This window comes from Leucopleurus acutus (assembly GCF_964270905.1).
Source record: "Leucopleurus acutus genome assembly, chromosome: 7".
Taxonomy (NCBI): domain Eukaryota; kingdom Metazoa; phylum Chordata; class Mammalia; order Artiodactyla; family Delphinidae; genus Leucopleurus; species Leucopleurus acutus.
Genome location: NC_139150.1, coordinates 8,775,374 through 8,802,410, shown reverse-complemented (window position 1 = coordinate 8,802,410; position 27,037 = coordinate 8,775,374). Strand labels below are relative to the sequence as shown.

Sequence of the window (27,037 nt, the reverse complement as noted above, 5' to 3'; positions counted from 1 at the left end):
GGCGGAGGGGGCGCCGCGGGCGGGCGATGTGAGCGCGGCGCTCTCCGCAGGTGAGGCGCGCCGGCGGGGGGCGGTGGGCGGCGGGCGAGGCGCTGGCGGAGCCAGCGGAGTCGGTGGCAGCCCCTGGCCGCTGTCCGGTTCCCTCTGGGCGCGGCGGGGCGGGAGCCTCCGCGCCTGGTCAGCCCCGCGGGCCGGCGGGTGGGCGGGTGGTGCGGGTTGGAGCCGAGGCCGGGCGGGGTCCGGGCGCTCTGGGCACCTGCTCTGGTCCGGCGCGCGCCCCCAAGGGGCCAACCCTGCCTGGCCCCGGAGTCCGGGCGCTGCTGGCGGGTCTGAGGGCAGCGCTCGGCCAGCTGCCCCGGGCTCCCCAGCCTCCGCCCGGGCGTCTCGGGATCCCCTGCTTCCGGGCCCCTCGGCCCCGGGGGCGCTCCCCCTTTGTACGGGGAGGCCGGATGGTTAAGTCCCCGGGAGAGCCGGGCCGGGCCGCGGGGTCGGCCCTGCTGGTGGCTGCAACCGAGCTCTTGCCCCACGCCACGGCTTTTCTCCAGGTAAACAGGCGGCGGCGCGTCCTGCTTGGCCCTGGACGTCTCCATGGTCACTCTCGCCCTCAGACGGTCCTGCCATTACGGAGGGCTGGGCTGGCCTGGGTGTGTAAACAGTGTCCTTCTAGGCTAGGCGGCTGTGCCTTGGGGCATGAATAGTCTGGGAGTCTCAGTCTTGAGGCTTTCAGCAAGCCTTTTCCATGCTGGGTCTCAGTTTCCCCACCTGATCAGTGAGGGTTTTAGATAAGCTCTCTAAAGACCCTTCCAGCTCTACCATTCTGTGTATGTCTGAAATTGGAATGGCTGTCCCTGGTTCAAGATACTGGGCAGCTTCACCGAAGACTTTTTGCAAATGTGGACTTTTTAGCCGCTTAATACACTTGTTTTCAGACAGGGTTTAAAATGAATCCAAGAAGCGTTTCTAAACCTAACCTTATCCTAATTCATTCCTTGCTTTTGTTCCTAGTAGTAGTCAATCACATCCTGCTGAGTTTTTGCGTGCAAAATTTTTTTTTGTTGTTTATATCTGCCCATTTTCTCTTTGTTCCCTAGTCAGGCCCTCTTTACCTCACATCTGGATTATCGCAGCAGCTTCTTAGCTAGTCTCTGACTTCAGAAGTCCCCCCACCTCTCCCATCCTTCCTTTATGCTAATGCTAAACTTAATATAGGAAGTCAAAAAAAGAGTTGAGTGTTTGCTTGCTTATTAAATGTCAAGATGCTGTTCCATGTGGTGGGGTAAAGTCGTAGGAGGCACACTTCCAGCCTCCAAGCAGCTTTACACTGGGTGCTGAGACTTTACCTGTGGAAAGGTAATTGATGAGACAAGCCTGTGTGCTGTAGAATTAAGAGGAAGGAGAGATGGAGGTTACTATAGGCTAAGTGGTCAGGAAAGGCTTTAGTGAGGGGGTGGGGTTTGAGCTGGCTGTTAAAGGATGAGTAGGACTCCGATAGGAAAAGAAGAATCAGACCCAGTGATCCCGTGGAGTTAGTGAATAGACCAGTTTCCTTGTAGAGAAGGGTGCTTAAAGGAAGGGAATAAGGAAAGATTGGCTGGCTAGTTTCTGAAAGAACTTGAACACTAGGCCAAAGTTGAAACTATTCTAAAGGCAGTGGTGAGAGGCAAGAGACTAGGGGTGGCTCATGATCATTTACAGGAGGGGAGGGGAGAGGCTGGGGGCCAGGAGATCAGCTAAAAGGCCACAGGTATTTATACCACTATTCAAAGCTGAGTACATCCTCTGCCTGCCACACTGCATCCAGTCAGTGCCCGCCGTGTCTTTTCAAGGCTCTCCTCACCTTCTTGGACCTTATTTGCTGCTTCTCCTCCCCGACTGTCTCCTGCAGAAGTGAGTTTGTGACTGCTTCGAGGGCGTTGCGCCTCTTGTTCCCCCTTCTGAAGTCCTGGCCTCCTTTTTCTTCTCCTCTGTGTAAATTCTCCATTTCACTTCCTTCAAGCCCCTGCTGAAGATATACTTCCTCCAGAGGGTGTTCCCTGACTGCCCTACCCCCATGCCTTTGTGGCACTCAGAATCTAAAGCACAGGATTCAGCACTTGTTCCTCGGTTACTGAACTTGCTCTTGTCCCAGCTGAAGTGGGTGTTTTTTTTGAGGGCATTTTGTCTTAATACTTCTCTTGCAGCCCTTGTAATATCTAATACTGTAGCTGGGCTTTTGTAATAGGTATGCAAATACTTCCTAATTTTTGTTGGTAAATGACTTAAATTTTTTTGAACCGCCCCTTTTTAAAGGAGAAGCTTTTATTAGTTATCAGTTTTCTCCGTCATATATCATTTACGTCTAATGCTGCCATTCAAGGTGGATGTTTTCAGCTTTCATTCTTCGAGTGCAGATAACATAAAATGAATCTTTGAAACATTAAAATGTTTACTCTTGATTATGGGAAAGGAAAACATCATGTAATTCTTCAGTTGGAGGCTGTGGGGAAAGTACATCAGCTTTGGAATCAGACCGGTCTGGGTTTGAATCCCAGCAAGGCTACTTACTAGCCATGTGAACTTGGACAATTTATATAATGTCTCTGATCCTCTGTTTTCTCATTTGTAGTATGGGGATAATAAAATCCATTTCCTAGGGTTTTGTGAGTTTTAAAGTGAAAAAAAGTATATGAAGGAGGTAGCAAAGTTTATAGCACCTAGTAACTGCTTAATATTTACATTTTCATCATCATCATCATCATTATTAGGTGTAAATTTATCAAGGTGGAGAAATGATAGGCTGCCGAACCTCGGTGTATTTACTGAGCTGTGTATTTCTACATGTCTGTGGATCCTACTTTTACCTTCCAGCTGAAGCACTTGTCAAAAATGTCAGTATCACAAATCTATAATGTGTCATTATGTTTTATTCCCATTAATTTTCATCTTTCTCTAGTTTAAATTCTGCTTAATGGTTTTCAAACTTCTTAATTGTGTCCGTTTAATGTTTTGTAGCTGACAAACTGCTGAATTTAGCTTAGTGAAGGTCATCAACTGAAGGCAGTTTAATTTCTAATGGTTATTTTCTGGTTGTATTGATGGCATGGAAAACTTCATGGAAGAAAGCAATTCAAGGTGAGCTTTTCGAATCCTTTTATCTTTCGAGGTGGGACTTAATATATTTCCCAGGTCTGGTGTCCCCTGAAATGCCAGCAGTAAGCAGATAAGATGCTACTCCTTGACTTTTTTGAGTTCTTTGCCTTAAGAAAGCTTATTCATTCCTTTAACTGAAACAAATCTTTCTATTTCATGATAGGATTTTAAGCATCTAATTGCCCACTTCATAGACAGAAGTAAAAAGAATGGACATTATGCAGAGAAATGGCTGCAAAGTACAAGGAATTGTAACCCCTTAATTATCACTGTGTTGGTGTAATGATACACCCTTAAATGAGAAATTTTTTTTCCACTCAAAGGTGATCAGTAAGACACTAGCACCAATAAAACCCCTACTTCTCACCACTGTGCCTGGATTAAAATCTTATTCTTACGGAAGATAAGAATTCTGGCTCTGAAGACTGTCAAATCCAGGTTCAAATCCTGGCTCAGCCAGTCATTAATGAGTTTGGGAAAGGTTCTTAGTCTCTCTGAGTGTTTTCTCATCTGTAGAATGGGGATAGCTGCCGTGTCTATCTCATAGTGTTGTCATGAAGATTCAGTGAGCAGGTAGAGAGCTTACTTAGTGTACAGAACGCAGTTGGAGCTCAGTAACTGTTACTGCTAGTCAGGTTAAAGAGTCCATTCCTGCTCTGCTAGGAAAGCTCAGAAGAAGCTTCTGATGTTTTGCACTGACTGAAAGACAGTCTCCACTGTCAAACGAAACCGCACTCTCAGAATTATTGTATCTGAGCAGACTTGGAGAATGTTAACGCCTTGGTAGGAAATCTAACAGTTTGGATAAAAATGTTCTTTCAGGCTCACATGAATTAATGCAGTAAGAACTCTAGACTTGTTTTCTTTTAAATTAGGATGAGTACTTCATGAATATCCATCACGGAATGCCATTTTATTTATTTTTTTCTTGCATTGGGTTTCAGCGGCACCAGAATGTTTCATGCAGGCCTGGTGTTATTCGGCTGCTGCTTTCTGAAGGATTAGATTGTATTTCATGACAGCTCAATTTTAGTTTTTCTCTAGACCCAGGCAGAAATACCTAAGAAAGTTATTTTTGTATCCTTGTGACTGCTGTCACCATGCCTGTTGTCCCCAGTGCTTCCATTCAGCGGTCTTGTTAATGACTTTTTGTTTGGGAATGATAAGGGATCTTCAGGTCTTCAGTGCCTGATAGAGAAAGTCTAGCTTGAGTTGTGTCTCCAGTATCAGCAAGTGACTGAAGCCAGCAGGTGCAAATCTGGGTTTGGAATCATGAGCATCTTGATGGAGAATAATGGGTACTTCCTGGTGCCTTAAACAACTTCCAAATTTGTAACCTTGCTTTCCTTTCTTGGAAGTGTCGCAGGGTATTTTTAAATGAAGTGGAGCAAATTAGAGTGTTTATGGGTTAGATGGGAGTGAACCACCTTGCTAGATTTTTCCTGCTGGTGAGACGATCCTACGTCTCTCGGGTGTTCAGCAGGAAAAGTTGAAAGCTGAGGGTGCCGCCATGGTGGCAGTCATGGATTTTGAGCCACCAGCTTGGTTTAGGTTGCTGAGAGCCTCTCTCTGCCAGACACACTGCTAGGCTCTGGGCACACAGTCCCTGCCCTCAGAGAGCTCACCACTGAGGGTGTGAGCTCAGCAGCACGGGAGGCTCAAAAATCAGCACATCACATTTGCTTAGGTTTTACACTTTTACTTTTGCTCTGGTTGTCATTACTGGGAAACAGTTCTAGGGTTTAAGACCAAGGATTTTGTAGAGGGGATTTCAAGGCCCATGTGGGTGTTTTGCCCAGATGACATTTAAGTGTCTTTTCTCATCTTTAGGTTCTCTTTAGAATGGATTTGCAGTGTGGGAAGATGGCACTAGTCTAGGTTCTGGTTTTCACTGTTTGGTTTCCTTACAGCATAACAAAAGGCACGATGCAGAATTTTATTAGTCAGTGAAACGGTGCCTTAAGGAGAGGGCTAGGTGTGCATGTTTCCTCTTTCGTGAGCATGTTACAGTAGGAGCAAATAACTGTTCCTTCTGTTCTCAACTGTGTTTTCTGTTTTCCCTTTTAGTAACCGCATGTTACCACATTCATCCTTGGCTAGTAAAATTTTTGATTACTCCCAAATTGTGCCTATTGGACAACTCTGTTCAGAGGCCCAGTGGGCAGCCTAAACTCAGCTTGTCTGAGGTGGAACTAACTTCCAGAGTAGATAGCATCCCTCCGTCTCCAAGCCCTGTTGAGTCCTTCTTTGGACTCGTGTTCAAATTGGCTGCCACCGGAATCCAGTTTGAGATTTCCAGTCTCGTATTCAAGGCCGTCCACGTTCCCACTGTGGCATTCCTCTTTCCCTCATCACTCCTTGTACCTGGGCCCTGGCCACTACCCCAGACACCATACATTTTCACTCCAGTGTTCTTTGCTTCTGCCATTCCTCTGCCTGAAGTGTTCTTTCTGTTCCATTTGAAATGTAAAGTCCTGTTCAAATATTACTTCCACCATGAAGATTTTATTTATTCTCTTTGATTAAAAAAAATTCTCTTTGGTCAAAAGTAATCAGTCTTGTCATTGCTCTCATAGTTCTTTGTTTCTGCCTCTATAATTGTCTGCTTGATACAATAATTACCCATTTGCAGCCTATCTTTCCCTAGATTCCTTGGTTTTAAAAATTATATATTTTTAGGAAAAACCCTATACCATGTCTTAAAAAAACTTTTAGTGAGAATAATACAGCTATATGATAAAAAAAATTCAAAAAGTACAAAAGTCTGTATCCCTTCCCTTTCCCCAGTCTGTAGTCCTCATTCCCGAAAGTCACCAACATTAATGGTTTCATGGGATTCCTTCCAGAATGGATACAGCAGTATATACTTGTTCTTTTAAGAAAAGTACATGAAGTGAATCACATATATACATACAGATTTTTCTATGGCTTGCTGATTTTGGCTAAATATTAGAGCTCTTTTCCATGTCGAAGGATACAGGTCTATTTATTCTTCTTAATGGCTGGGTAGTGTTTCATTGTTGACTGGTTTTTTTGTTTTGTTTTGTTTTGTTTTTTTGAACAAGTCTTCTCTGGATTTTGAGCTCGTTTCCCTCTTTTTTTTTTGCTATAGCAAATAAAAGTGCTCAGTGGACATACATATCCTGATAAGCTATTGTAAGTACTGTGTATTTGTAAGCTTAATTCTTAATAGTTAATTGTGGGCCAAACGATGAATGCTTTTTACATCTTAATTGATATTACCAGATTATCCCTCAGGATTACACCTGCACACTTTTAAAATGTGTGCAGGCCTGATGGGTTACGAATGGTATCTCATTTTTTCTTTTTGTAATTCACATGACTTGATCATGAATAAAGCTAAACATCTTTTCATATGTTTTTGATCACTTTTTCTTTGAACTGTTAATATCTTTTGCACCTTCTTCCATAGGATTTTGTGTGTCAGTGCAAATCTGTTTGAGTTATAATATAGCCCTTTGTCAAATGTGCACGTACTTTCCCTCAATATGTCGTTTATCTTTCTGCTTGGAGGGTGGATTTTTTATATTATATATTTCTATGTTGTCAAATGTATTTGTCCTTTGTGGCTTCTGGGACTTAATGTCATGCTTGCAGAGACCTCTATGACATTATTATAAATAAATTCACCCATGCTTTCTTTTAGTTATTTTTTGGTGATAGTTAAGTCTTTTAAAAATAGTGTCAGAAGACTATAATGACCTTAAGTGGAAAATAATAGGACCCTCCTTACATTCCCTGGTGCTTTATAAGAAATTGTTAAATATGCAACACCTTTGAAAACTTAGGGAGCTGTAATTTCCATTAATCGGGCATTTTATTTTATGTGAACCTATAGTGGTCATATAGAAGAGCACTCACTACTTTTTTGCCTCATTTGCTCAAACTCAGTGGGAGGAGCCAGGTGAGAGGAGGAACAGAGTGGCGATGAACTGGTGTCTGTCCACCCTTCCCAGGATCAGCCTTGTCTCTTAGATTATGGTCAGCTGGTTTCCCTGTCTTTATGAAGTGTGACTTTTTTAAAGCTCCTTCAGGTCAAATGTGTTTATTCTTGGTGAGCTTTGGAATCTGGATTAGGGGGTATCATTCCCTTGTTTGTAGCGTTTCAGAACAGCGTCTTGTCCTGATGCCTGGGTGTGGTCATATGTTCTGTAGCTTTTTTTGGGTGGGAGCTTGCAAAGATTTCAAGCAGCTTTACTTGCTAAGCCTTGTTGTCATATGGTCTTGTATCAGATCTTAGTTTTCTTTTCAGAGCATGCATGCATGTTTATTTCTAGGACCCTTCTCCTTCACTTCGCACTTCAAGTCTGTCGGTCGAGTATCCCAGGCTGGCTTGTATGGTAATTTAGGGGACAGCACCTTTCCCCTGTGGCTCGTGCCCACACTGCCTCGCTGTGTGAGTGGCCTCCCTTCTCTGGTTGCCCAGTCTGCCTGAACTCCCCAGCATGTGGCTGTGCTCTTCCCGAACCTGGTCGCTCTTCACTCCTCACGGTTCTGTCTTGCTCTGGCCTGTGCTGGCCTTGCTGCTGTCCTCAGTGCTTTCAGACCTGGCTTCCTCGCTACTTGGTCAGTCCTGGATAGCCCCTCACAGTCTGCTGTTGCTTTTTAAATGCCAGTCTCAGTGCTGCTTTGAATTCTCTTGAACTTGGGCTGAACCTGTGTCTTGGCAGCATCTGCTCTCTGTGACTTTCACCCTCGAACACCAAAAGGACCACTTACTTGAGCCCTAGGTCGGTGGTTTCTAATGAATAGAGGCTTTAGCATATGAAGATAGCTGTTTATTTAAAGCAGGTAAAATCAGCCAGGATGCAGGGCTCTGACGGGGAAGCGGGAGTAAAAGCTGTGAATATGGAAGGCATAATATACTGCAGCTGGAGGGCCACCTGGGACTTTTTTCTGATCATAACCCTTCCTTCTACCGGTGACTTAGATCTAGAAAAAAGGGAGATTTTGATCTTGAAAGAGGGTTCTGTGGTAAATCCCTAGAGCTGAGATAACTCATGCACAGGGCATGTGCGCTTGTAAGTTCGATGGATGTTACTAAAATGCTCCCTTTTGCCTTTCTTCATCTCCTTCCTCCCGACAGAGGAAGGAGTAAGAGCCCTGGGCAGTGGTAGGAGGTTGTCACCTGTCACTGTCCCTTTCCCTGGCCACCACCCTAGGGCAGGGAGGTAACCTAGGGCAAGCTTTCGTTTCCTCCTGCCTTTCCCTCAACTCTCCTGCCTCCCTTACTGGTCCAGCTACTCCCCTTGGGCAAATTAAACAAGGATACGGGGTTATTGTGTAGGGGTCTAGATGGCCAGACTTTGCAACAGCCCTGAAGAAGTTAAGTTAGCCTCTTGGAGCCTCAGTTTCCTCACCTCTCAAGGGAGGGTAATCGTACCTGCCTTCTGGTGGAAGGTCAAGAGAATTCATACATATGTATGAATAATACATATAAGGCCTTTACGACATGCCTAGCATGTGTCGAGCATTCAGTAAATATTGTAATTGATGATGATGATGATGATGATGGGCTTTTCCAAGTAAGGGGGGAAGGCTAAGGAGTGTGGTGGAAGGTGACAGTGATCCCCTTGGGCAGTTGCTGAGGCTGGTGTGGAGGTGGCTGGACGAATGTCAGGACTGCCCACGTCCGAGGTGGTCCTTCCCAGAACCCACTGTTGAGACCGATGGTGGCAGTCTCATCAGCTGACTGTGGCAGAGGCTGTGTGTGAGGTGAGAGCTGCTTCCCGAGGGGTGAAAGCATTCTCCAGTTAAAGAAATTGGAGAGCAGAAAGTTTGTGTGTCCATTGGTTGAATGAGCAGAAGAGCGTTATGAAGAAATCGGGGAGCTGACAATTTTGAACTTCCCAGAGACCATTTCAACTAATATCCTCTTTGTACATGTTTTAAAAAGAAGTATTTCACATTGTTATCCAAAGTATAGTTTTAACAAACAAAACCAGAATGAGTATTGTTAAAATAAGTATTAATGGTATTGAAGAAAAATATCCAGTTTATATATACTTGTTTTTAATTAAAATATAGCAATGTAAATGTCTAGTTTGGGGATTTTTTTTGTTTACTATTGATATAATGGGACAGAAAGACCTGTGATTAATCTGCTGAATTAAAGAATACTGATTCTGATGTCTTTAGTGAGTGGAATAATCAAATTCATTATTGTTTTCTGAAGCAGCTGCAAACTTAGTCTAAATGAAAAACTAATATAAATCACTTCTCTGCATTATCAAAAATGAACTCCATTCCCATCTCTCTCTGAGTTGGGAGGAATCTGCAGTAAGCCTGTATCAAACTGCAAGACTGGGACTCTTATTTATCTTTGAGTTCCCTTTGGTTTTGTGCACGTAAGAGATTGAAATTGAACATACCCTATAAATGTAGAAAAATAAATTCCCAGTCAGTATGTCATTTAGTGATTGCAGTTAAATCTAATACTTGCAGCACATTTGACAAAAGGCTCGTTTTCTTAATTTGCAAAGAACTCTGACAGTTCAATAGAGAGTCAGATATGGGCAAAGGATATGGGTAGGCAGTTCGAAGACAAACTTAGACAAATTGCCATTGAAGATGAGAAAAGATGATCAACCCCATTTATAATTAAATCACAGCAAAACAGTGAGATACCACTTTTAACCTGTCAGTGTGGCAAAGGTGAAAAAGTTCAATATTCATTATTAGCAGTTGCGGGGGCACAGGTACTTCACGTGCTGTTGGTGAAGGGACAGTTGCTGCCACCTTTTGGGAGGTAAGTTGGCATTATCGATGGATGTGAAAAACTAACGCAGTAGCCCCTCTGCTAGGAGGAACTACTATGACTATTTAAATGGTTTCCTGCTTTTGGTATCACCTGGGGACTGATTAAGTATTGAATACATGGTGACACATATGAAATTCATTTATATGAATTTCATGGAATACTATGAAATCAGAAAAGAGAATGAAGTAGATGAGCTTGTGCTGCTGTGGAAAGATTTTAAGGTATATTAAATACTTTTTTTTTTTTAACATCTGTATTGGAGTGTAATTGCTTTACAATGGTGTGTTAGTTTCTGCTTTATAACAAAGTGAATCAGCTATACATAAACATATATCCCCACATCCCCTCCCTCTTGCGTCTCCCTCCCACCCTCCCTATCCCACCCCTCTAGGTGGTCGCAAAGCACTGAGCTGATCTCCCTGTGCTATGCAGCTGCTTCCCACTAGCTATCTATTTTACATTTGGTAGTATATATAAGTCCATGCCATTCTCTCACTTCATCCCAGCTTACCCTTTAAATACATTTTTAAAAAGCAGAGTACAGAACAGTTTATGCTGATATATGTTTATAATTTTCTCTGAAAGAACACCCAAAAACTCTTTCCAGCGATTGAGAGGCACTGGAGAAGAATTTTGCTATCCATTTTATATTTTTCTGTACGATAGTTTGAAGTTTGACCATATGCATATATTTTATTTTAAAGATAAAATTAAACATTGATCTAACTTTGGTGTAGGCCCACTGACATTCCATTCAAGGGAGAAATCAAGACCCTCGAGGAACCAGTGATTAGCCCATGCTGGAAAATTGCAGAGGAGTGGAGGGTTCTGTTGGAACTGATGTGTCTGTGGGAGGTTCTGGCTTCCTTTGCTTCAGGACCGCTGGACCTGATGTCAGGTCTGGGTGTGGAATTGTGATTAATTATGCCTTTTACTCCTTTTCTGTGACTAGGACTTCAGTTACCTGTAAATTCCCTGTGTGTCAGTCTCTGAGAAGCCTCTTATTCGAGAGTGTTGCTTGTTAGCAGCTTTAGGCAGGAGTCTCTGAATCTCATTGTCACTGCCGAGAGGACGCGTCAGTGTCAAGGAGAGGAGAATGGAGCACTTCCTTTCTCATTTTGCAGAAAAATGGAATTCCTCCTTAGGTGTTAATCATGGTCTTTCATTTTTCTCTTCAGTGATTTTCTTTCCAGTGTAGTTCTGTACTTTTTTCTGAGAAGAAGATAAAAAGCCACACAAAGGAGGAAGACACCTCATTGTGGAGCTATTTTCAGTTTTACAGACTATTTCAGAAATGCTTTTTTGTTTTCCTTTTTCTACTGGTTTTTGCCCAGGACTCTGTACCTTTAAAAAGCTGAATCCACCTTTCTTTTGCCCTTTAATTCCAAAAGTCACTATTTACACATCCTTGTGTCCCGAAAATGCTGTAATGAATAGGTAACATTTGACCACTTGGCAGGTGCCAGGCAGTTTCTGTGCTTCTAGACGGCAGTCTGGTGCAGTTATGAGCATGACCCCTGGAGCCAGACTAAGTTCATCTGTTAACTGCGGGACCTTTGGCAAGTGTCTTAACTTCTTTTCTTCAGAGTCTTCATCTATAAGATGGCAGCAATCATAGTATTCCCCTAACAGAGTTGATAAGAGAATCAAATTAATTAATCTGTGTAAGGTGTTTAGCACAAGATAGGTACTCATTATATGTAAGCTATTATACACATTCATTGCATGAATTTCCCTCATTCAACTACTCCAACAGTCATGTTGGGCTGTTCTAGTCATGTTCTAGATACAGAGATCAAGGTTGATGGACTTGTCTAAGGTCACGTAACTATTTAAATGTTCATTGTTACTATTTTTATTAGAAAGTGGCACAACCAGGATTCATATCCAAGTCTAACTTCAAAGCCAGTTCTGTTTGTTACACCATCCTGTCCCCCTAAAAAAAGTCTCTAATAGCTAACCTTGATTGCTACGTGCCAAGCAACCATTGTGCTAAGTGCTTCCTACATGTATTCCTTATAACAACCCATAAGGCAAAGACTATTGCTATTGATACTACCATTAAAAACAAAAAAACTGGGCTTTCCTGGTGGCGCAGTGGTTGAGAGTCCGCCTGCCAATGCAGGGGACACAGGTTCGTGCCCCGGTCTGGGAGGATCCCACGTGCCGCGGAGCGACTGGGCCCGTGAGCCATGGCTGCTGAGCCTGCGTGTCCAAAGCCTGTGCTCCGCAATGGGAGAGGCCACAACAGTGAGAGGCCCGCGTACCGCAAAAAAAAAAAAAAACAAAACAAAAAACTGAGACTTGGAAAGGTTATGAAGTACCTTGCCCAAGGTTTTACAAATGGAAAGCAGGTATCATTTGAATCCATATCTGACTCTAAATTAATGCTTCTGATGGTTATATTAGGATCTTTTCTTATCTCTTAAAAACTAGATGAGGTGCCTTAAATTTTTTTAATGTTACTTATTTTTAATAAGTAATACATTCACATAGTTTAGAAATTTTAAGAGTTCAAAATGATTCACTGAAAGCTAATGGGCCTTCCAACTACCTCATCCCTGTCCCAAGAGGCCATTTGTTTTTGTGCATCATTCCAGAAATATTTTGCTAATATTTATATATGAATATATTGACACAGTGAGGTGTATATGTTTTCATAGTGCTTTATACAAATAGCATATATACTGCTCTGCATCTCAGCTTTTTCATTTAGCAATATATCATGGTGATTGTTTCATACCAGTATGAAAAGAGCTTCCTTATTCATTTTTTCTGGTGGTATAATAGTCTTTAGTATGGACATACCATAATTTATTAGCCAGGCTCCTCTTGATGAGAATTTAGTTTGTTTCCAATCTTTTGTTATGAGCTGTCCTGTAATAAATTCCTAGAGTTGAAATTGCTCAGTCATGGGGGATCGTTTGTAATTTTTCTGGATACTACTGAAATGCCCTCCAAAGTATTTGTACCATTTTATACTCACCAGCAGTGTCTATGTCAAATTATCATCTAGTAGGGATTTAAAAATACATATATTTTTGTCATTCCAAGTAATACATGTTCACTATAGAAATTTGAAAAATACAAAGAAGAAAGATAAAACATCTTTACTCTCACATTAATGTAAATATTTTGTATAATTCTTTAATATTATCTCTATGTATATTTAATATTTGTAAATACATATATACTTTTAGAAATATCATTCTGTATATTCTGTGATTACCTGATTTTTTAACAGCTTTGTTGAGGTATATAACTTACATATAAAATTGACCCATCTTAAGTATAAAATGCAGTGACTTTTAGTAAACTTAAAAAGTTGTCAAGGGCTTCCCTGGTGGCGCAGTGGTTGAGAGTCCACCTGCCGATGCAGGGGACGCGGGTTCGTGCCCCGGTCTGGGAAGATGCCACATGCCGCAGAGCGGCTGGGCCCGTGAGCCATGGCCGCTGAGCCTGCGCGTCTGGAGCCTGTGCTCCGCAACGAGAGAGGCCACAACAGTGAGAGTCCTGCGTACCGCAAAAAAAAAAAAAAAAAAGTTGTCAAACTATCACCGTAATTTCAGTTTTAGACCATTTCCATCACCCATAAAGATCCCTCTTGTTCATTTTCAGTTGATCTGATTTCTTGCTGTGTTCTTAAATATTTATTCATCAAATATTTATTGAGTATCCACCATGTGCCAGGCAGTTATCTGGCACATAGTTAATATAACAGATAAAAATTCCTGCTCTCATGGGAACTAACTTACATTTTGTGGAACTAACTTTGAATTCTTTAACGTCATTTTAGTGATGATACTGTATTCAGTATATAGCTGTATCATACTTTAATAATTCCCTTATTGTTGGACATTCAGGTTGTTTCCATTGTTTGCTTTGTAATTGAATGTAGTTATGGATAAATTTTTGTGCCTATATTCATGATTTTGTTTTTACAACACAGAGTGCTGAGTTGAGAGAAATTCCCATTTTAAGGCTTTTGTTATATTTGCCTACCAGAAGTATGTGAGAGCACCCCTCTTCCTATAACACTGCCAGCTGGGTTGCGTTTTTAAGTCTGGGCGATTTGAGAAAGAACAATTGTGTCTTGTGTTAATTTTTATATTTTGGTTTATTGATGAAGTCGTTAAGCATTTTATCCCTATGTTTAAAGGCAATTTAAATTTTTTTTTTTTTAGCATCTGTTCATATTCTTTGTTCACTTTTCAGTTGTTACATTTGGCTTTTATTGATTTGTAAGAGTTTTATACTTCCCTGCCATAGATGTTATATTTTTCATAATTTGTCTCTTTTTGTTTTTTGGTAAAAGATATTTTTTAGAGGTATAAAAGTTTTACTTAAATAGTTAAATCTCCCTTTCTTCTTCTGGTGTCTGCCTTTGTGTGCTCAGAAATGTCTTCTCTTGAAGTTATTTTTGGGTATGTTGTGAAGAAGGGATCTAACTTTATTATTATTTATTCATATTATCCAAGCAGCATCTATTTCCAGAAATCTTCCTTTTTCACTGATTGAAAATGGCCCCCAAAGGCCCATCCTGGTCTGATTTCTATCTACTTGACAGCCTCCTGTGGCCTCTGCCCTTGCTCCTTGTCCCAGCTGTGCCACAGTGCTCCAATATTTCCTTCCTTCCTGACTTGGGCTCTCATCTCTTTGTGCATGTGATTCCTTCTGTCTGGAAAATTGGAACTTTCCCTGCAGCACCCCCCCTACCCCCCAATATTTGGCTAACCTTTATCATCCTTTAGGTCTCAGTTGAGATATCATTTGTTCAAATGGCCTTCTCTGACCACTCCTCCGTTATGAAAGATCTCATAGCTCTTATCACAATTTACAACAAGAGAATTGTAGCTTACTTGGAGCTGTAGTGCCAGGCATACGGAAGACTCTCAGTATATATTTACGAAATGAATGAATTATAGCCTACTCATACATTTTGACATCTATATGTTTGGCTGTATTTTTCTTTTTCTAAAATTTTTTCAGTATTTCTTCTTCTAGATCTAATGTCCAGTATGGTGGCCATTGCTCACACGGGGCTATTGAGCACTTGAAATGTAGTTATTCCAGATTGAGACGTGCTGTAAATGCAAAATACACATCACATTTTAAAGACTTGATATGACAGACATGAAATTCCAAGAGTGTTGTGAAAATACTGGTGACTTAGTATGAAAAAAAAGAATATAAAATATCTCATTAATAACTTTCTAATGTTGAAATGATAATGTTTTAGATATATTGAGTTAAATTTTATATTTTTCCTTTTAAACAATATAACTGCTAGAAAACATTACACACATGGCTTGTGTTGTATTTCTATTGGACGGCAGTGTTCTAGATGAATTTTAAAATCATTTTGTCAAGTTTCTAAGAAAATACTCCATTGGGCTGCATTATATTTATAAACTAACTTGCGGGGAACATGTCCATCTTGATAGTGTCAAATTTTCCTACCAGAAGCATGATATGTGTCTTTGTTTATGCATGTTTTGGTCCTTATTAAAGTGTTATAGTTTTCTTCTTGTAGATCCAATTTTTTGTTTATCCCCCAGGTATTTTATAGTTTATGTTAATATTGTTGGCTGTAACTTGTCATTAGCTTACCTAACCGGTTTTTTATGAATAATAATTTTTTAAATCCTTCACTTATTACATCCTGATTCTAACAGATTTTTTTCAAGCAATTCTTTTGTGTTTTCTATGTAAATAGTCATATCTCCCTTGGATGATAATTTCACCGCCTCTTTTCTAAAGGCTATATGCCTTAATTTTCTCTTGCCTTTTTTCTTTGGCTGGAATTTCAAGAACAACGTTAAGTAAAAGAAGTGATGGGCAGACAACCTTGTAGCCTTCCAGGCACTAGCAGGAATTCCTTTACAAAAGTGTTTACCATAGAGTGTGCCAGGGAACACTAATTCTTTGGAATATTAATATGTGTACCTTGAGAGAAGAGTTTCATGGTTAAATGAGTTTGCAAACTGCTGAGTTAAATAGAATTCTAGCCTGTAGGACTTTGCAGATGGGTTAGTATGCTAATATGTTTAATTCCTAGGAGGTAGGGATATTGAGCTTGGGGCTTGTGTTCTACTAAATACATTTTGGGGAATGTAGGTATATTTCCTTTTTAAGGGTGATGTTGCCATTAGTTTGCAGTAGATGCTATTATATTAGGAAAATATTGTTCTATTCTTAGCTTATTAAGTATTTTTATCCTTACTTTGAAAGTAACTTCACTTTTTAAAATGCATTTTTGGCATAGAATTGATTTGGCCATATGGTTTTTCTCCTTTGACTTATTGAGGTTGCAAATTACATTTGTGTATGTCCTAACATATAGCCATTCTTACATTTGATCATAATATATTATTCTTTTAATAGGTTATATTTGCTAGTATTTCCTTTAGGATATTAAAGTAAGTCTGTTTAGTGAAGTCTCTACGTAGGTAAAGTTGACGGTCTTTATGCTGTTTGCCATATTCTAATATCAGACTTATGCCATATGAACTGAGATGCTTTAAATATTTTAGCATGCATCCAGAACAGTGTGAATGGCCTGAGGATCATTTGTGCTTTGGCACTTCTGTTTCTTTTTAATTCTGCCAATTTATGTTATCCTAAAAATATGTCCATTCCACTTGGATTTCAAATTGATTTCAATCATAAATCTAGGATAAATAATGGCACAGGGTTCCTCTCTAACTAAAATGTTTTAATAAATTCTGAGGTGGTTAAGAAAAATTCGGATGTGATTTATCATCACACTGATTGATCTTTTTCTGCAAAAGTCTTAGATTTCGTTGCACATTGTCTTGTCTTAAATTTTAAAACTTTGTCTCTGTGATTAAATACTGTTCTGTATTAATTACATTTTTGTTTTCTTTGGGTTTAGTTTGTTCCTTTTCTGACCTCATAAGTGATTTCATTTATTTTTATTCTTTATTGTTTAATGATAAAATTTTTTAAGGCACTGACATTGTTAAAATTTGTTAGTTCAGAACCCCAGCATTTCATTGTGAAAAATTTCAAACATACCCAAAAGTTGAATTTTACAATAAACACCTGTATACTCAATCTAGACTCTACACTTGTTAACATTTTATTTTGTTTGCTTTATCACATATCTGTCCATCTCTTTTTGGATGCATTGTTAAGTAAGTTGAAGATATAAGTAAACTTCATTCCTAAACCCGTACTGCAGATTTGATGTGAGTTTTCTTATTTTCTAAATAGCTCTATTCCTTATTGATTTTCTTTTTGATTCAGTGCTTATTCAGGAGGTGTTTAAATTTCTCTTGATTGGGTTTTTTTTTTGTTCGTTTGTTTTGTTTTTTTTTTTGCGGTACACGGGCCTCTCACCGTCGTGGCCTCTCCCGCTGCGGAGCACAGGCTCCGGATGCGCAGGATCAGCGGCCATGGCTCACGGGCCCAGCCGCTCCACGGCATGTGGGATCTTCCCGGACCGCGGCACGAACCCGTGTCCCCTGCATTGGCAGGCGGACTCTCAACCACTGCGCCACCAGGGAAGCCCTATTGGTTGGGTTTTAAAAACAAAAATATAAATGTGAGATCTAATTTTGTTATTTTGGTCAGAGAATGCAGCCTGGGCTCTACACCGTTCTGTAGTTTTGAGTGATCAGGGCTGTGGGCTCTAGGCAGAGGGCAGCCAGCCTGTCCTGAGCACGCCTGCAGTGTGAGCACTAGCCGAGGATGATGCACTCCTGACGTGTCCGTCACTCTTCTTGATCCTCCTGTCTAAAAACTCTTCACTGAAGGCGGCCGAGCATTGCGCTATGAATTACCAACCCAAAAGGATGTAAATGTGTGTAGAGCTGAAGGGGAAAAAATGCACATCAAGACAACAACTCAAACTCTAAAAAGGTTTAAGCTCCATTCAGTATCCAGTGTGCTGTATACTTGCAAAATACCAATTGGAAATATACAAATAAGGCAGAGCATTTTTTTAAATGAATTTACTTCTGTTTTACAGAGTACTTCAAATCCTCAAAGGTAGGTGAAACAGAAAAATATATTTCTTAAAAGGATACCAAGTTCTCAGCTAGAGCTAAAATGGCTCTACTGTATGTTACATGTTTTACTTTGATCAAGATGTATGTCAGGTAATTAGGAGACTTGGCTAATGGATCATTAGGTTATTTAGCTTTAGGTGAATTAAACAAGGCATGAAAGACTGAAAATAAGTAAGAGGAGAAAAGAAATGCTCAGGCGGACCCTAGGAGGTATAGTAGCTACAATGGAGGGGGTGGTGGTATTTTTGCAAGGCTGTGTTTATGCCGCTTGTACTTAGTGAATTATGAAACTCTCTCTTTCCTCAGATTACGCTTCATGTCAGTAGAAATGGACAGCGGCAGTTTTATTCAGTTTGATGTGCCCGAGTACAGCAGCACCGTTCTGAGCCAGCTAAACGAGCTCCGCCTGCAAGGGAAACTATGTGACATCATCGTCCACATTCAGGGTCAGCCGTTCCGAGCCCACAAAGCAGTCCTTGCGGCCAGCTCCCCCTACTTCCGGGACCATTCAGCATTAAGTACCATGAGTGGCTTGTCAATATCAGTGATTAAAAATCCCAATGTGTTTGAACAGTTGCTTTCATTTTGTTACACTGGAAGAATGTCCTTGCAGCTGAAGGATGTTGTCAGTTTTCTGACTGCAGCTAGCTTTCTTCAGATGCAGTGTGTCATTGACAAGTGCACGCAGATCCTAGAGAGCATCCATTCAAAAATCAGTGTTGGAGATGTGGACTCTGTGACCGTCGGTGCGGAAGAGACTCCAGAGAGTCGTAATGGAGTTAAAGACAGCAGCTACTTTGCCAACCCGGTGGAGATCTCCCCTCCATACTGCTCTCAGGTACGGCAGCCTACCACAAGCAGTGATCTTCGGATGGAGACGACACCCAGCAAAGCCTTGCGCAGCCGTGTACAGGAGGAAGGGCACTCGGACCGAGGGAGCAGTGGGAGCGTCTCTGAGTACGAGATTCAGATCGAGGGGGACCATGAGCAAGGGGACCTGCTGGGGAGGGAGAGCCAGATCACTGAAGTGAAAGTGAAGATGGAAAAGTCTGACCGTCCCAGCTGTTCTGACAGCTCCTCCCTGGGAGACGATGGCTACCACACCGAGATGGTTGATGGGGAACAAGTTGTGGCCGTGAATGTGGGCTCCTATGGTTCTGTGCTGCAGCACGCCTATTCTTACTCCCAGGCAGCTTCACAGCCAGCCGGCGTAGCTGAAGCTTTTGGAAGTTTGAGTAATTCCAGCCCATCCAGATCCATGCTGAGCTGTTTCCGAGGAGGTCGTGCCCGCCAGAAGCGGGCTCTGTCTGTCCATCTGCACAGTGATCTGCAGGGCTTGGTGCAGGGTTCCGACAGTGAAGCTATGATGAATAACCCCGGGTTTGAGAGCAGCCCCCGGGAAAGGAGTGCAAGAGGTCACTGGTACCCGTACAATGAGAGGTTGATCTGTATTTACTGTGGAAAGTCCTTCAACCAGAAGGGAAGCCTTGACAGGCACATGCGACTCCATATGGGAATCACCCCCTTTGTGTGCAAGTTCTGCGGGAAGAAGTACACGCGGAAGGACCAGCTGGAGTACCACATCCGGGGCCATACCGACGATAAACCATTCCGCTGTGAGATCTGCGGGAAGTGCTTTCCATTCCAAGGTACCCTCAACCAGCACCTGCGGAAAAACCACCCTGGCATAGCTGAAGTCAGGAGTCGCATCGAGTCCCCTGAGAGAACAGATGTGTATGTGGAACAGAAACTAGAAAATGATGCGTCGGCCTCAGAGATGGCCCTAGATTCCCGGATGGAAATTCACACGGTGTCTGATGCTCCTGATTAAGATGGTAAAGAAGTGCACCCCACAAAGCACATTAATCAACGCCTATTTGTGATTTGCTTTGTTGTAACCTTTGGTTTTCCCAACCATCTGGAAATCTCTTGGTCTCTTGGCAGTTTTTCTAAGGTTTCTGGAAGGAACACTTCATTGTGTTTATCCTTTCCCCCGCCCTCCCTCCCTCAAGGAGCTCAAAGCATGAAGGGCAGCGTATCCAGGGAAAACACAGGCTGACAGTATTCCTCTTTGGCTGAACTCTTCATCCAAAACCTGCCAGTGATTTAGCTATGCCAACTGGTTGACCCTACATTCTCTGCCAAGAGGCATACTCTCTCATTGTGTGCACTGGCACCAGTGCATTTCCATGGAGGGAGACTGGGATGCCGTCAGCTGATACAAATGGGTAACCTTTTCTAATTTAAAATTACTTTTAGGGGGTAGTTAGACAATTTTTATATATATATATATAATAAAGCAATTATTATATATATAGTATATATACATTCTCAAATTTGATTTTATTCTGGTTGAGGTGAATGTAAGAGGAATATATAATTTAATACAATGTGAACAGGGCTTTTGACTCTGTCTCGCCCCTACCTAATATGTTAGGGTTTTGCCCCTTTATTTCCCTTATAAAAGAATGTTAATAGGTTTTCAAATATATTAATCATTGTGTCCAAAAGCAAGCAAAGCAAATCACAGTGTTCATAGCTCTGCTTCATAACAAATACATAAACCAAATGCCATAAAATGTATTCAACTCTAGTTGGAAACCATTTGGAATTTTTGTTAGTTGTCCAGTAGGTAAGCTGGATGACCCGTGGTGCTGACCTTTTTACATACAGTAGTGTTATATTAGTCAACCCCAAAGGAGCAGTGGTTTTCAATGTTTTTACTGGCCTATGAATCTACCTTCATTCCGTACTGTAGAAACATACCAGGTAACTAAATCGAATCACTCTCTACCGTGAGTTAGTACTCGCACTAAAGGAAAGGGATTTGTAGTTCTGTCTACAAAATTCTCCAAGCAGTGTTGTGGTTTTTTTTCTTCTTTCTCTTTTCAAACAGCCAGTTCAGGTGCACAGCAACTTTTTCTACATGCAGTTCCCAGGGAAACTGCAGAACTTGGAATTTGTACTTTTTGTAAAGATATACTCTATGGGAATTGCAAGCAATATATCTATCTTAGTATTGTGTGAGCTGATGAGAGCCTCCGTGGCTCCCCCGCTCTCTCAGTGTTTCCTGCTTGAAGAAACCAACAGTTAAAAAGCCCTCTAAGATACTCTGTGTGTCACCAAATCTCTGTGTGTCACCATTTTTTTGGTCACGTGGTGCTATTTTTATGTTATGTATCTTTTAGGTCAGTATAGTTGTAGAAAATGTGAAATCTAATGGTAAAAGTGAATTATAATTTTTTTCCTCTCTTGAGTTTATAGCTTGAAAAAAGACCTCAAAAGCATGTGCTGGCAAACACATTACTGTATAAAAACATACCCGAGTCCTATTTGGATAATGTTTTAGTAGTTGAGGAAGTGTCTTCAGTTTTATATTTTGTTCACTCGTGTGCTCCTAGTATACAAAACGGGCTTTATGAGATTGCCCTCGTACTGTGTACTCCAGCAGAGAGTAATGTTGTAAGCAGTTTGGTGGTGAGTTTGTGCTGCAGGCTGTCGGTAAGATGTCAGCACTCCAGGCTCTCTGCTTGAGAACCTTGGCCCTGAAACTCACAACTAGTGTGTCTCCACGGGAGAAGAGCACAGACCACCTAAGAGAAAAACAAAAGCGAAATTCGGACCAACCTCAGAGGCTAGGAGTTAAAGGAATACAAAAGTAGATGTTTGCTGGTTTTCCGTGCTTTTTTGGCTCTTAAAATACCAAGAATGGAGTTGGGGTGGGGGGTGTTTGGGGATTTTTTTTTTTTTTTTGGTTTTTTTGGGGGAAAAAATCATTCAGGCCCTTGTGTGTGATCGCCCCCGGGGGTGGTAGCTGTGCAGTAGCATCTCTTCAGCACAGGGGATCTGTTCACGCGTGAGCCGCTGCTCTCCACATCAGTGTTACTACGTACAGACACACGCGAGTCCTGCCGCTCCAAGGAGCGACTTCTGCTAACCGGGTATATAGTATGCCTTTTCCTGTCAGACTGCCTAAGTCAGGGGTCTGTTCTCTCCCTGAAGCACTTGCTCAACTCCTGTCAAAGCCGTGTGCCTCAAGGGGAGGCTGGACCCCAAGTGTTTACCCACTTAAATATGTTCTGGGGTTTCAGGTAAATGTTTGTGATTTTTTTTCCTTACATGAATAAGTTTGATTTTTTTTTTTTCCGTCAAAGAATTAAATGCAAAAAATTTGTGTTGTGATACAAATTAAGTTTGTGACAAGAAGCGCCCAAATCGAGGACATGAGAGGTCAGGCTCAGGGAAGGAGCCTCCTTTTCACTCAGGCTTGGGGCCTTCTGAGAGGTCTCCAGAGCATCCTGTGATGAACGAGACAAGTGAGGAGGGGCGGCACTTGGGGCAAGCGCCTTGAATGTCCTGGTTCTTGTCACCGTGTCCGTCTTAACCTTATTTACATGGAATTCTTTGTATTTGTAAATTTGTTTAACTGGTTTGAGTTTACCAAAGAGTGACTTATCCAAAATTGTCTTTGACAAAAATATACATTGCTTTGATTGTACAGTTCAGGTTCAGACGTTGTAATGGGACTGTTAAGGGGCAGAAAATTGATTGCGTTTCTCTCTAATAATCATGATTCCACATTTTGCAAGTTCCACTTGCTCCCATTCATGTTGCTAACACTTTACCCTTTCCACTGCTAGCAGTGTTAAGAATGAATTCTCAAGCCATAACCCAGTACTGTAAGGTCCCACAGGGCTTCGAGGGAGGCCGCGCGCGGGCCAGCACAGAGCTGCGTGGCCTCTCTGAGCGCGCGCACTGCCTGCCGTGCTTCTCAGTGTGCAGGGCGAGTGAAAGATTAACTCCGTTCACATCGGGCAGCAGCAATTAATTGTGCCTTGTCACATGAGGATGTGCCAGGAGGATTAACGTGACCACAGAACAGAAACATTCTCTCCCCGAAGTTCACTTCACGTCTCTGCAGACGAAGTCCGCTGTGTAACTCCTTAGAGCGACTCTTTTTGGAAAGCAAAGTCCCTATTTCTGTACAGTTTTAGGTTAGATGTTTCATTTATAACAAATGCAAAAATCAATTAAGATAAAAGTGATATGTGAAGAAATCTTTTACAGTAAAATATATCCTGAATTCATATAGGTTTGTTCATAATTGAGTCTCTTCTTGAGCTACCTTTTCAAATACGTAGACAATGTGAAGACAGTGACAGCGTCCTTTTCTATAGGTGTTTAACCTGTTATTACAAACTGTGAAAACAAAGAATTTTATACTTTTACTAATGTGTGTGGTTTTAAACAGTTATTTTCATTCTAATCAGTTCTCTACCCTCTAATTTCTACTAAAGCTGTAAATACATTTAGAAATTATATTTGTAAATACAGTATATGAAGTCAAGTTAATTTTGGGGTCAGTGGAAAGCCTCCCAATTGGCTCTGCCTTGGCAGTTTTGTTTTTTGTTTGTTCTTTCTTTTTTTTTTTTTTTTTAACAGCAGAAAGGATACTGTCGGTTCACTGTTAAGCAGAATATACTGTAGAACTAAATTGATAACTTCTAAATCTTCCAGAGCATGAGTAGATGTCTTTTCTAATGATAGCAGTTATAACAAGTCTTTGTTTTTCCCCTAGCCCAGACCATAGGCCTGCATATTTTTGTGTGTGGTTTTGTTTTTACTTTTGTTTTTACAGCCTAGACTCTAGGAAGAATTTGCAGGAACACAAAACAAGGGCTGGGAGGGCATCATCTATGTGAATGAGCTTTACTTTAAAGAAATCAATGTATTTTATTTTAACAATGTTTTCCATTAGTGACTGTGATTTTTTTTGTTGTCGTCGTCGTCGTTATTGTTAAATTCTGTAATGGTTTCCTGTGAAGCCTCCACTGAAAGGGACTCAAATATGCAACACCTAAACTATTTTCCAAGGGCACATGCCCCTTGAATGGTGCTTCTAGACTGGTCAGGGTTATTTATTAAATTTTATATATGAAAGTATTGGGGAATTATGTAAATTCTTTATATGAAACTATCTAGTTCATAAATCATAGGTTTCATATTACTCAGTGCAACTGAACTGAAAGTTCAGAAGAGTCATTCACATTGTTCGAAATTTGTAATGGTTGTCACTCGTCACATACGTCTCTTCAGTAAGTGCCAGAGTGTTTCCACTGTTTCTGCCCAGTGCTTGACTTCTCGGCCCACAAGAGAACCTTTTCTCTCTGGTTCCCCTTGGGTCTGGCACAGACAGGGCTGGTGTAGTCCTCTATCAAGTCCTGGAGTTAGCCTTGCAGCAGATTCAGTAAACAGACCTCTTGCTGCCCCTCAGTGACAAGTATGCTGTGAATTCAACCTTTGGACTTGCTGCCCAAGCCTTTGGTTGCTGCCCTGAGTATAGTAAGAGGTAAAATTACCTGGTTTCTTCGAGAATGACCATTTTCCTAATGTGAAAACCATCTCTCTCACCACTTTTATTAGTAGGGCTAACATTTTTTTCCGTTATAAATGGTTGAGCAATTTGAATGACTTAACACAGTGTCATTATCTTGCAATATAAACTGGTAACCTCACAACTCCACACTTCATCACCATATGAAGTAAATGAAGCTAGCTAAGCGGATGCTGTATCAACTAGTAACTTGCCATTAAGGATTATTTTATAGCATGAATTTAAGACTATTTATTCAAATGATATTTTACTCTTGTATTCATTTTGTTTTAGATTTGTGACATGAATACTTCAGTGCTGCTTAATTTTGTTCTGAATTCTTGTTTCTTGCTTGTAAATGGCTTTTTTATGGTATAAAGTCAATGGAAATTGCTGTTTGTAAATAAAAATGCTGCTAGAGCAGATGTGCTGTGGTCTTCCTCCGGATTTACCTCTTCTGGTCCCCTGAGTTTCACAGGCTCTAACAAACATCCTCCGGTGTCACAGTTTCTGTTAACCACTGTTTTTGAAAGGTTAGGATTTCCTAAGAAGCTCTTGTGCCACCGTGCTGCTGCAAAGACGAGAAAGCAGCAGATCTGTCTCTGACCTTTACCATGTGGGGTAGAGACTGGATTGTCAGGGGGCCGAAGTCTGCAGCCAGGATCGCTGGTGAACCCTTTCCGCATTTTCCTGCCGAAGTACCCTCTGGCTCCATCGAATGTGCCTTGTTCACTCCCACCACCGAGCTTGGAGGTGCACACGCCCTGTCTCCTGCCTCCAGCTCTCTGAAACTGAGCAAGACCCTGTGGCGCCCTCCTGGGTACGGAAGCCTTTCCATGCCCCCCATTTATTGTTTTCAGGAGGAAGGTTTCAGCCTCCTAAACCTTCCCTGAGTACCAAAGCGCAGATTCAAGCGGTTGCTAATCAGAAAAGGGAAGGATTGCAGAAACAGAGGAGGAGCAGTCAAGAAACTGTAGTGTGCTACGGGCAGCGCCTGGTCCCTCCTCAAGGGATATATACATAACAATATACCTTTGAGTTCTGCGGGAACTAAGGCTCCCCCAGGTGGAGTTATTCAGGCGGAGCACCAGAGTCCTGGAGCACTACCCTGTTATCACCAACCAGTCAGAAGAAAGTCACACACCCTGCAGCCTTCACCCCCAGTTCTGCCACCGTCCTCCTTGCTTGGCGCTAAAATAAACGTTTCTCTGCTCCAAACGCCGACCTTTTGGTTCGTTTGGCCCACGAACTTCTGTTCGGTATAACGTCTTCTCCCGAGAAGCCAGTTAACTCCTCCTCCCCAGATTTTATTAATAGCTCAGGCCTCCCTCCGGCAGGGAGCCCTGCAGCAGCCCTTCTAGGTCAGGCCCCTTTAACAGAGCCCTTTGTTGAGCTGTGTTCCTCCAGCCCTACAGCGTAATTCATTGCTCTGAAAAACTGGTAGCTGTGTATTGATTAGCGAGATTATTCAATTAATGTTTCTCCCTCTAGCCTGCAAGCTCCATAACAGCAGGGATCCTGGACTGTCTCCCTCACCTGTATATCCTTAGCCCACAGGGCCTGGCATCGCAGCAGGCGCACAGGCAGGATTGAATGAATGAGCAAAAGCAGATATTCTGGGAGGGTCAAGCAGGGCAGTGTGGCTGGGAAGCGGGCCAGGATTAAATTTAGCTCCTGTGCTGATAGAGCTGACTTGCTCCTTGCTGTAGAACAGGTTCTCACCTTTACGGTCGAGCAGGCAGTGCGATGGTGCGTGGTGTAAGAGGTCCACGTAGGAACTGGCTTCATTGCTAGCTGGCAGCCTGCGGGGCTCTGCAGGTACTAAGAGCATGATGGAGAAAGTGCATCGACTTGCGTGAATCTGGAGGTCTGGCTTCTAGCCATACCTTTGCCTGATACCCTCTTCAGCCCCAGTTTGTCTGTAAAACGTTGGAGCTGCACTCATGGCTCAGATAAGTTGTGAGGCAGTGGCTTCTGTAGGTTTGCTTTTTCCCTGAGGCTGGAAAAGTCACCCAACATCAAGAATCAGGGGCGAGCCTCTCAGGCAGGGTTAGAGGAACGATCCCAAGGGGATGTGGTCCTGGCAATGAGAACAGCACCTGAAGCAGATAAACTGAATTGGAGCAGATGTGGTGTAGACCGCATTGAGCTGCTTTGCTGGCAAAGGCCATTGGCAGTAGCTGGCTCTTCATTTGTCCTAAGTCATGATCTGTGCTCGCATTGCTTTCTTCCCATCATAGTTCATAATTATCCCCACCTGGCTGCAGGGATGTCCGTGATGTCCTTTCAGTGTTAGCAACCACCAACCAATCCCCGGACCATTTCCTTGAAAACCCCTCAAGCCTCAGTGACTCATAATTAAATATCTCTGTGATGTTTTCCTTTTGTTCTGCAAGGCAGGCCTAGCTTGCATAACTTTTGTCAGCAAGTGGGACTCCAAACTTCAGAACACAAAGTAAATGGCAGAAAGAGGCCACCTCAAAGGAAACTAATGTTGCGGAACGTTATCAACTTGGGGTAGTGCGGTGGAGCCCTCACTGGGTGATTGCTGTGCTTGACGGAAGATGCACAATAAAGCTTGCTGCTCTAGCTTTCATTGGTCAAGAATGTGCTATTATTCTAAAGTGGCAGTGGGAGGAGGTATATGTTTAAATTAACGGTGGGTTATAATGCAGTCACCCGCAGGGTAACCTGCCTGAGGCTGCAGGGACAGAGCTGTGT

At 42.1% G+C, this 27,037-nt stretch overlaps 1 protein-coding gene across 3 annotated transcripts; it reads left to right on the top strand.

Annotated features, from left to right (window-relative positions):
* Positions 1 to 24,611, top strand: ZBTB34 (zinc finger and BTB domain containing 34). Of its 3 annotated transcripts, XM_082843296.1 has the most exons (3): positions 6,265 to 6,285; positions 18,081 to 18,153; positions 18,250 to 24,611. In XM_082843296.1, exon 3 carries the CDS (start codon positions 18,260 to 18,262, stop codon positions 19,772 to 19,774), a length of 1,515 nt encoding a protein of 504 aa, XP_082699422.1. In that variant the 5' UTR covers positions 6,265 to 6,285; positions 18,081 to 18,153; positions 18,250 to 18,259; the 3' UTR covers positions 19,775 to 24,611. The 3 variants fall into 3 exon arrangements, with proteins under 3 accessions (XP_082699424.1, XP_082699422.1, XP_082699423.1); XM_082843298.1 differs by lacking the exons at positions 6,265 to 6,285; positions 18,081 to 18,153 and adding an exon at positions 1 to 50; XM_082843297.1 differs by lacking the exon at positions 6,265 to 6,285 and having other exon boundaries at positions 17,611 to 18,153.
* The last annotated feature ends 2,426 nt before the right edge of the window (positions 24,612 to 27,037 follow it).

Bases quoted from the DNA above. Each gene is read 5' to 3' on its own strand.
- ZBTB34 (XM_082843298.1), top strand. From the start codon at position 18,260: ATGTCAGTAGAAATGGACAGCGGCAGTTTTATTCAGTTTGATGTGCCC.